The sequence below is a fragment of the Coccinella septempunctata genome, chromosome 1, assembly GCF_907165205.1.
Source record: "Coccinella septempunctata chromosome 1, icCocSept1.1, whole genome shotgun sequence".
In the NCBI taxonomy this organism is placed as follows: Eukaryota; Metazoa; Arthropoda; class Insecta; order Coleoptera; family Coccinellidae; genus Coccinella; species Coccinella septempunctata.
This window is the reverse complement of record NC_058189.1, coordinates 48,198,918-48,210,399: the sequence shown is the minus strand read 5'-3', so window position 1 is coordinate 48,210,399 and position 11,482 is coordinate 48,198,918. Positions and strand designations below refer to the sequence as shown.

The following is an 11,482-nucleotide window of genomic DNA, read 5'->3' as shown; positions in this document are numbered from 1 at the left end:
TTACTCGAGCGTGTCAGACTAATATAACGGGAGATACCTTGGACCCTGTAGAGTAACTGTACCAAAAATTAGACCTGCATATAGGGGGAATTTTCTAGGACAGGTTGTCAAAATAGTAGAAAAAAACGATCATTATACATACTGGAGCGTGTCAGATTAAGATATATGTGGTTAATTACATGTGGAAAAGTATACATGCATTCTCTTAATCTGACCATTTAAGCGTGACGAAAATGTGTGAGAGGGTGCCAAACTTGCACTGCACGAAGTTGGCTTTTTTTTTAATTTGAAGCTAATGATTCAAGAATAATGGAAAAAATATAATCTGACAGTTTCAGCAAGCTCAAACAATATTGTTATCTATTTCCAGAGATACAAGAATCAAAATAATACAAGAAGAATGAATGAGTACTTTTTCCCATCTCATAAATTAACCATTACAGAACATAGCACGCTTTACACCTGCATCACATTGTATAACTTTGTACCAAGAAGCATCAAGGGAATAACCGAATTTGAATTATTTCGTAAGAGAATTTATAAATTAATTGTTGAACTCGAACCGTACTCAATTTTAGAGTTTAAAGACCCCTGTCAGAGAACACATTAGAACAACTTCTGTACATGAATATCTAGACCTGTTTTCATTTTGTTATCATGTAATTGATAATAATTCTGAAAATAAATATCTTTGTTTGTTTGTCAATAAAAATTGGCCATAAATGTCACAAAAATCAGTTTTTTCGAATTATCTCCTCTTCTGGGCTTCAAATTGCTTTCGCATTCATTATAAATTATAAGAGTTGTAGAGCATAACATTTTCTACAAATTTTGTTCGAAGCAATTTTTTCTACGTTTGAAGCTTTCTAAGATATATGGCGATAAATGTACCTTAGACGTTAGAGTTTCTACATTGACCTTATTGGCCTTTCGCATGTGTGGCTAAGCTCCTAGCCCTCTAGATCAAAGACGGTTAAGGATATGAAAAATTGCTTCAGACAAAAGTTGTGAAGAATTTTTTTATCTACAACTTTCATAATGAATACAGAAACGATCAGAGGTACATGAAGGGAAATATCTTCAAAAAATGCTTTGTTATCTTCTTCAAACTGTCAGATTAAGAAAACCCCCCCTGATTATTGTCAGATTAATGGGTCAACACGTCTGCAACACCGAGATTAACCATCTGTAGGAAAATCTGACACGTACAAGTAACAATTTTTCTTTGCATTTTCAAAGGATCGCTGTGACCTTGCGTCACGTCCGAATTATCAGACACTTGAAAAGTAGCTTCTTTTGGAACCAATTAACATATCCTCTAAAAATCTGGCACGCTCGAAAAAAATTTTTTTTTTAGCATTTTTGACTCTTCCGAACACCCAGCCCCAATGCACAAACTGTCAGATTAACATGAATTCATTATCAGAGACACGTATTGCATATACAGTATCTTAATCTGACACGCTCGAGTATGTACACCTGACGATTTTTTTTTACTACTTTGAGAACTTGCAGACGCTTTCCCCACCTCTGAAAGTGCATAAATCATTTTTTCTTTCTACCATATAATCTTCAAAATCAAAATCAAAATTAGGTCTCCACAACGCTCGAGTAAATCCCGATTTAGCATCGTCAGGTCCCCAACTAAAGGTAAGGAGTATTAATGCAACTAAAGCATCGACCTTCATTTATTCGTACGTTCATCTAACATTATACAATGTGAGTCAATATGCATTTGAGTATGATTTCACAGGACGATACAAAAGTTCAAGTAAAAACTAACTTTGAACCAATAGCTTCGGTCCTCTTTTTAACATATTTCCACTTGATTTCAACAATTAAGAACATTATTCCAACAATCATTCCAACAGCCCAAATCAAAATGGGAACCTGAACATGACTTATTGTCAGTCTACGCGTCTCTGGGAGATTGTCTTGTTTGTAAACCTCGTCCGAATATTTTGCGAGTATTTTATCCATGATACCAAATTGCATCAGATAAAGAACATATTGGTTCACGGAGGGGAACAGAGGATGTCCAGGAAAAAAAGCGGCAACCCAGAACAAATCCGCCACTGGATCTTCGAGCCTCTTCAGCAACGGCCTTCCCTTCTGATCTAAATATCGTTTGGTCCAATAGGTCATCTTGATTTTTGGTCTCAGCACAGCCAGATTTCTGTCGTATGCTGCCTGATCTGAGCAGTTTGCCTGCATATTGCACGACTGATAGTGGGTCGCTAGATAGGATGTCAAGCGTTTATTTTCATGGAAAAGCCTTCTATGCCAGTTCAAGAACCCAATCGTCATACCATGATCCATAATATCCTCCAAGGAATTCAAATCATCCTCGAAACGAATGGTAGTGAGAAAGTAGAAAAATCTACTCTTGTATATCATATTCATCATGAGAGTTCCAAATATGAGTACCACGATCAAGGTTAATTCTGACAAATACTTGGTACGAAAACTCACGGCTTGCTCCAAGAAAAGCCTGTAGAAGATGCAGAATTTATGTAGAAGGAATTTGGGACGCCATTTTCCACGCAAGAAGAGATCGTTTATATATAAAGATACGATAGCTAATGCTGAAGAAATCGTCCACCACAACCAAACAAATTTATTGAGGACGCCAATAAGAAATTTCCACTTTGACAGTACCTGGGCACTAGGCACATACCACATGAGGTCATCGTATATGTAGGGCATGGTAGATTCGAAATATAAAGTAGGAGAACTAACCCCGATTATGAAGTCACAGTAATCTTCCCTCAGAATCTTCATTATCAATCGCCTTTTCCCAAATTCAGGAATATTCACTTTAGTGAAATTTGCTTTCATTCCTAGTCTCTCCAAAATTAAAACTTGCGTATCCAGCTCTATTCCAGTTTCATCTCCAACACCCATACAATATGGTGGAGCGAACGAATGCATGATGTTCAAAGTCGTGTTGGTCCATTTCTTCGGTATCTTGTTGGGAAATAGTTGAACAAATGGTTGACTCTCCGTTCGATTGCAATGACCAATAACTTCCAGGCTAGTATCGAACTGTTGAAACATACGTTTTCTATATGGAAAATAACTCAGGATATCTCCAGATGAGGTGTTCAAGAATATCATATTCAAAATTTCGAAGCGCCTTAGAGAAAGCAGCGTCTCTAACTTCAAATCATCGCAAAAAAATATGAAATGGGAGGCTGAGCTGAAGAAAGGCTGTGAACTGATCGTTTCCGTGAAACTTTTGAAATACACCGCCTTACAATCGATGAGGTAGAAGTCGAATTTTCTCTGAAAAAGGTTAGTAGTTGATATCGGCTTCTTATAGTTGAGCCTGAGGATAGGAACGTCAAAGTTCAAATCACTGTTCACAAGGACTAAGTAACTGTCGTTGCTTATATAATTTTGCTGAATCAAATTGAAGCAATGCAATAAATGCATGGTGTTTTCCAATAACGGAAGTACGGGTTTCATGTTCAAAACTTGGGAAGGACTGTGTATGAAATATGTGAATATAAATGAATAAATGATAATATTTACAATTTTTTGTTAATGATTGATAAATAAGGATGAGTTTCGTTGGTGCTCGCTTTTCGTGGTTGCTATTGAGTGTAGTTATGCACAGTTTGATAGAAGTTCTTAGGACCGGTTTCACAATTAAAGGAGAGCGAATAAAACGATACACCAACATATGGATGAGGTCATCAATTCACTTTATATCTCATTCAAACCTTACATACAGGATGAATCAACAAAAATTTTACACGCCAATTACTTTTTTTTAGTACTAATTTTCTATACACCACAGGCGTGCGACAGTTTTGTGGTTGTTGTGATTGGAGAAGATTAACCTACGTTAATGCCACTTTGACCACCAAAAATGTCACAAGCACTTTCAATACCGTGACCCAGTTCTTCTACGCTGTTTACCTACATCTTTCGATAGGTAAAGTTTTTCAAATGAGTCAAAATATATTATTCAGATGAACACAATTGAAATTACATATTATTATCAAATTACATTCAGAGCCAAGAGCCATGTACTTGAATTCTATATTCTTCAATCTTGCATCTTTAATAATGGTTGCAAATAAATTATTTTTGCCATTATTTTTCATACCTTACTGAATCTCTTTCCCACTATTCCAGCTACAGATCTTCATATTTCTTCAATTTCGGTCATTTGAGATTGCTACAGGTATCTTCAACAAATTCACGAAAATCAAAAATAAGCACAAACTTTAGGAAGTCAAATGTAGGTACTATTATTCAATTCGGTGAGCCCAGAGGGAAATTCGGGATTTCGAGCATGTCAGAGTAATATAAAGGGAGATACCTTGGACCCTGGAGAGTACCTCTACCAAAAAGTAGATCCGTCTATAGGGGGAAAGTCTAGGACAGCCTGTCAGAATAGTAAAAAAAAAAGATCATTGTACATACTCGAGCGTGCCAGATTAAGATATATGTGGTTAATTACATATTGAAAAGTATATATTCTCTCAATCTGACAATTTAAGCGTGAGAAAAATGTGTGGGAGAGCGCCAAACTTGCAAAAAAAAGTCACGTGTACATTCTCGAGCGCGGTGGCTTTTTTCTCATATTGAAGCTAATGATTCAAGAATATCGGAAAAAATATAATCTGAAAGTTTCAGCGAGCCGAAACAATAAAAATTGGCAATAAAGGTCACGGAACTCAGTTTTGTTGAATTATATCCTTTCCTGGGCTTCAAATTGTATTCACATTCATTAAAGAAGTTGTAGAGCATAATATTATCTACAAATCTTGGCCGAAGCATTTTTTTCTTCGTAAGAATGTTTTTGAGATATTTGGCGATGAATGTACATTAGACTTGGTTTCTACATTGACCTTGGCCTTTCGCATGTGTGACTAAGGTCCTCACCCTTATCGCCCTCTAACTAGAAAACGGTTGAGAGTATGCAAAATTGCTTCAGACAAAAGTTGTATGGAATTTCATTATCTGAAACTTTCATAATGAATACAGAAACGACTAGAGGTACAGGAAAGGATATATTTAAAAAAAATCCTTGTTATCATCTTCAAACTGTCAGATTAAATAAAAAACCCTGATTAATGTCAGATTAATGAGTCAACACGTCGCAACACCTAGATTAACCCTCTGTATAAAAATCTGACACGCTTCAGTATGTACAAGTAACGATTTTTTTTTGCATTTTCACAGGTCCGCCCTACATACACACACCCTACATACCTATACAAGGTGCTTACGTTTTGAAACTGTTTGATAAATACGACGCTTTACTCACTAGTTCAGTAAGACGTCTTTGGTTTCACATTCATAAGCTTGCAGTTTATGTAATTGAATGTTCCTTGTATATGTATTCTCTTTCTGTTCGTTCGATCATAAACGAACTCAGTTTATAAACGTGATATATTTCAAATTTTGGCATGTTACATTTAGAATGCACGCAAACGCAATAATCATCGCTCATTCCTATAGTTCTAGTGGCCATGAAATATATATAAATAACGGCCTAATGGATTTTGTTTTTGTGAGTAAAATAAATTGTAGTGAAGGAACGGAAGACATGCACGGATAAAAAATGATTTTTCTGATAATGAGTCGATGAGCACAATGAAAAATTAATTATTTTCTTCGAATGATTTTCATTGTAAATGAAGGTCCATCAAAATGCAGAATTGATGGATGAGAATTAATCGAAATGAATGACAAAGCAACTTTAGAAGTGTCGGAAATGTCATATAATGGTATGGACAATATTAGGTACAATGACAGTGTCAAAATAATCTGAATGGGCTGTGGTTATTTATCGCACAATATACCAGGGGTTTTTTCCCAGTCAACCAGTTTCAGTCACAGGGAAGTTGTTGGGAATTACCACTGTGGAAATGCGACTTCACAATGTTGATTTAAAAAAAGGCCACCAGTACTTACTGGAGAGTGCTTAATGTCCGCAACATCGCATATCGCGGGTAATTACCCAGTACATCACATAGTAGGTGTAAAAAAAGCACCCTAGACAGCAACTTTGCGACTTCTCATTTTGGAGGTTTTTGGAACGATTATTTTGACAGAATAAACTACCAAAGTGTATCCTCTATTGAAGTTATATTCATGTTCAATTTGATAATTACCATCGTGGCAATCAATTTGCACTCTATATTCGAGGCGTTCCGAGGAAAAGTGACCCATGCTACAATTTTTCTGAAATTGAATTAATAGTAAGAACTGCCTGAAAATGAATCAAAATTTTATATACTCGTAAACTCAATTTCAGAAAAAATGTAGCTTGGGCCTCTTCAGCTCTGAACGCCTCATTTGTACCCTGTGTTTACTCCTTACTCTTACCTACATATATTTCGTATTCTGCTCTCATCCTCAAAAGGGAAATTGAACAACTATATGAATTACTGATATCTTTTTATTCAAGATTGATATGTTTCATACAAATCCAAATATATAAAATAAAGAACATATATCTTGTTATAAACCTTCATTCCACTTCAGGAACGGCATGGTCCAGCTGAAGAAAAAAAAATCAGAGCTGTATTGATAGTAATAAATTGAGTGTCATGAAAAATCTAACAACAGTAGAAGGTGATTTTTTCCAGCACAGTATCTAAAATAATACTTTGAAGTTCTCTCGATGATTCAAATCAATTCCAAGTTTGATTTTGAAGGTTGTGAATGTTACTTATGACTTAATTATCACCTAAATTCATATGAGGTATGTTGAAAGTTGAACGTTACAACGGTGCAAAAATGGGGAGGATAAGAGGGCCAAGAAGTGATCATGATAGTCATTATTTCAATAGGTTATATAACTACTCACCTTTTACTGCACGTTAATTAATCAATCAACGTCTAGTAACACTTAACTAAAACGAAATTTAATAATAGAACAGCTCGGTTAAAAAAATTATTCTAAAAATTCATTCATAAAGATTTTGTTTGTTCATTCTCTTAACACAACGCAGTCACAGAACGAAACACGTCACACCACGTTTTGCATAGCGGGATTTAGGTTATGAGTTAACCTCGAGACCACGTGCTGATAAATAGAACATTTCAGACAGTTACTGAAAGTTTTTCTTAGAGAAGTCGCTGGGTAGAGTTCATCGAAATTTATTCACAACACATCATTTCATGTTCTAAAAATATCACAGATTCAATATTTCAAAAATATCAACAGAGAGAAGTCGCATAATAGTAGCTATGTTCACTTCATCGGAACATCTCGATATGATGTTACATGCAACCACTAGGGGTCTAAAGTAGAGGAATTCGCAAACTTAACAATATGCGGATGTTAATGTCTACAATGTGAAATCTTAAGTACATCCATGAAACTTCTCAAAGAAGCGCTTCAATGCGATATTTTTGGGTACTCCCTGCGACTTACTGTTACATTTCTGGTTGACTGGGTTTTCGAAATCGGCTTCATACCACAGATAACAAAGGCTACTATGATTATAGTTTATTCATACTGAATGGTCCATAATATCATATGATTTTATGAAATAATATCTCACTCAACGTTTATATTATAATAGTACGAGAAGAGAAATATTAGAATTCTCACTATTCGAATCAAAACTGAATGAATAATAGTAAGTAGTGAGATGAGACCAAGCAATTGGGCTTATTCAAGATTCTCCGCAAAGTGAATTCAATTGAACTCTGCTAAATTCCGAAAAAACACAGATGTTTGATTTTGGGAGTCATGAGGGCTTCAACTTAATAGTTTATCCTATGGATTGTCAAGGGTGAGAAAAATATCGATATATATTGTATCGATATTTTTCAACAGTATCGATATATATCGAGAAAAAAATATCGATATTTCGATATATCGGTAGTTTCACCAAATGTGAGTTTTATCGAAGTATTCTGAATGAACTGTATGAAAAACGTACGTGGTTGTACAACCACATGCAATTCAACTACATTCAACTAACTACCAACTTGTAATTGACTAAAATCGAAATCGCTGATTTCACTGTAATCCCGAGTAAGCAGAAAGCATGAAAAGGTCCAATTTTAGATCGTGCATGGGTACACACTCATATTTTTTCGTTTAGAACGAATGTGACAATTGTGATCAAGCTAAAAAATGATCTAAGCAGAGACTTAAATTGACCACATTGATCTATAGATTCATAGTGAAACTCAATTACACAACTCGCCGCCATTATACACACAATACACATCAGATCAACGTCCTTCACACAAAAATATCGAATTTGATACTCCTAAAAGATATCGATAGTCGATAGTATCGGAATTTAAAATATCGACGGTATTTATCGATAATTTTCTGAAAAAATATCGATATTTCGATATATCGATATTTTTCGCCCATCCCTAGTTTATCCAGCCTCTAGCAGCCAGCTAGGCTAGAGGCTTCACAGTTTTTAATGCACAAAATGAGTCGTTACAAGTCAAGGACTCAGGAACAAAAAGTACGAGAAATTTAGTTTTTTTTCGTTTTTTCAAATCTACAGAATGTTCACTAACGAAGATTGAAAATATATTCTGTTGAAATTTCCGAAATGTAATGGTTGTCTCTCATTAATTTTTTGTTTAGGATAATAACAGGCTGTTTAACATTTGACCCCATGTTTCTTCGCGAAATATTTATGTTTTCGAAGGAGGTTGTCGAGCCATTATGCTGTATTCTAGCTGTGTTGTTGGTATGGAGGCTTTTACACACGGCTAAGAATCTTTCGGGTACTCCAGGTCGTCCCATGATTTTCCACAGCGCTTTCCGATTCACCGAGTCGAAGACCTTACTTAAATCGACATAGGCTGTATAGATCCTTGATTGCTGTTCACGGGACTTCTCCTGCAGCTGTCGCAGTGTAAAAATTAGGTCCACCGTATCTCGATTGGTTCGAAAGCCGCACTGAGATTCAGGTAACAGCTTTTCTAAGAGTGGAATCAGACGATTAGCCATAATCTTCGAGAGAATTTTACCGGCCACACTAAGCAACGATATGCCCCTGTAATTGTTGCAATTGGACGTATCGCCTTTGTTCTTATAGAGGTTGATAACTAAAGCGTCTCTGAAGTCTTGTGGCACTTCCCCCTGTTCCCAGATCTTACGGAATAGTGTTAGGAGACTATTGACTATATCTTCATCCAAGTACTACCAATGATGAAGTCATTAGATAAAAATCAAAGTAATCGCACAAAAGCTGTAGTTATTTTAAATTATTCACAGTCATAGGTACAGACTTTACTCTTCTTCTTTGTTTCCCAAGCTGTCACGTTGGGAAACCTTGGGCTCGTCCATTGGACATGCACCCAGTATCATATGTCAAAACGTTCGGTCTCGGGTTCGGTGTTTACCATAGACTTATAAATAACATATTATATTATAAGTCTATGGTGTTTACACAGGAATAGGTTGACATCACTGACATAGGAAAACAACAACTTGTTATTGACAAACAAACATGATATGTTATTAGGTCTTTTAACAGGAGTCAAATTAAAATTACAGCTTAATGTTTGAGGCCCTGAGGAACTCAGATATGAGCTTTGCTACATCAGGAGAGGAGCTGAAAATGACCTCATTCAGATTAATTGGGCGTTGAAAGGCGAATGATTCTAATCTTGTATAAAATAGTGAGCAATTTTCCTGATTTAATGAACACTCGAAAAATATGTGTCTTATATCACCGCGATCGCCACAATGGCATTTTTCCTCATCTTTGATTTTTATTTTGTATAGGTGTTGGGGTGATAGCACATGTCCAGATCTCAATCTAATCATTGTTGTTAATGTTTTTCTTGAAATATCTGTTCCTATTAATTTGTTTCCCGTAATGTTATCCTTAACTCCCACCATATTGACGTATAGGTTTTTCCTTTACTTTTGCCCATTTCCTTCCATTCTGTATGCCATTCCTTCTTGACTTCTTGTCTAATCATGTTGTAAACATCCTGGTAGCTACCCTCGTAATTCGTTACATCTTTTTCTCTCCCTCTGTTAGCCAGCCTATCTGCCTCCTCGTTCCCAGCTATGCCAGAATGGCTGGGGATCCACACATATTTAACATTAATTCCCATCTCCTCTGCTCTTATTAGCAGTGCTTTAACCCTAATTTCTATAGCATGTATGTCAGTTTTTATTTTCCAGTTCTTAAGTTTCATGATTGCGCTTCGTGAATCCGTGAAAATGATGATATTTGTTCTAGGGTTGTTCTTTAGGGACCACTCTAAGGCATATCCAATTGCGAACATTTCTGCTGTGTATATAGCCCAATGATCTGGTAATCTGAGAGATGCCGATATATTTTCAGAGTATATTCCAGCTCCAACGGTCCGAGGATTGTCCTGTTTTGATGCATCGGTATAAATAGCCTGATATGGGGATTTAATATGCCTCTCGCAAAAGGATTGGAACTTCAAAGGTGCGTCGATGCTATTTTTTTCTATTGGAGCTACCACTATATCATGGTCCCTGATGTGCATATCAATATTCAGGTTGTAGAATGGAAGTTTTTGTGATCTCTCCATGAGTTTAATTCTGGGCTTTACTCTTTCATACGCTTCTACAAAGGGTGGTTTTCTATTATTGTTCCAAAAACCTTTGAAAAGTGTTAGTTCTTCAATGTTTTGCAGTATTGGATCATTTCTGCATCTCATTCTTTTTAGTATATATTTTGACGATAGTAATATTCTTCTTTTTTCTAGTTTCATTTCTCCACTTTCTGAAAGGATAATGTTTATTGGCGTGTAGATCGCATGAGTCCCAAGCTTATTCTTAGTGCATGATATTGTACCCTGTCTAACTTCCTCAGAGAGGTCACAGAGCAGGTTCCATACAATAGAGCCTCAAAATCCAAGTGTGGTCGGATCAGCGATTTATATATCCCCAACAGTACTCCAGGTTGGGCACCCCACCAGGTTCCACATAGTGTTCTCAGTATGTTACAGTTCTTCATTGCTTTACCGCAGACCTCATCTATTTGTTTTGTCCAATTGAGTTTTTGATCTAATGTTACTCCTAGATATTTTATCTCTTGTTTCCAGGGGATTTCTGTTTCTTCGATGGAGAACTTTGGTATTTGCTCAGGTATGGGTCTACGTGCAAATAACATTGCAGCACATTTTTCTGCACACATTTTGAGGTTTCTCTTTCCCAGCCATTCTCCTAGATTTTTTAAGGTTTTATCTAGATTTTCCCATATCTCTCCTATGTCCCATCCTGTACATTCTAAAAACAGATCATCAGCGTACTGACAAATCTTAACATTTCCCGCTGCGCACACCCCAACTTTCAAGAGATATACATTAAATAATGTAGGGCTAAGTAATGATCCCTGTATTAATCCTTCATGCGCTATCCAGGGTCCCTTTATGCTGTCTGCATCTTTATCATGAAAATATAATTCCCGATAATTCATTAAAGCTATAATCAGATTTGCGATGTCTACTGGTATGCCGATATCATATAAATCATCCTTAAGAATATGTA

General features: G+C 36.1%; 2 protein-coding genes across 2 annotated transcripts; both read right to left on the bottom strand.

Annotated features, from left to right (window-relative positions):
- Positions 1-1,761: 1,761 nt before the first annotated feature.
- On the bottom strand, positions 1,762-3,458 carry LOC123322641. Its single transcript, XM_044910600.1, has one exon. It carries the CDS (start codon positions 3,433-3,435, stop codon positions 1,768-1,770), a length of 1,668 nt encoding a protein of 555 aa, XP_044766535.1. The 5' UTR covers positions 3,436-3,458; the 3' UTR covers positions 1,762-1,767.
- A 6,352-nt stretch (positions 3,459-9,810) lies between these two features.
- LOC123307064 (ribonuclease H1-like) lies at positions 9,811-10,521 on the bottom strand. Its single transcript, XM_044889270.1, has one exon. The coding sequence runs from the start codon at positions 10,519-10,521 to the stop codon at positions 9,811-9,813; it is 711 nt and encodes a 236-aa protein (XP_044745205.1).
- Between the last annotated feature and the right edge of the window lie 961 nt (positions 10,522-11,482).

Excerpts from the sequence above, each read along its gene's own strand:
- LOC123322641 (XM_044910600.1), bottom strand. The coding sequence starts at position 3,435 with ATGCATTTATTGCATTGCTTCAATTTGATTCAGCAAAATTATATAAGC.
- LOC123307064 (XM_044889270.1), bottom strand. The coding sequence starts at position 10,521 with ATGGAGAGATCACAAAAACTTCCATTCTACAACCTGAATATTGATATG.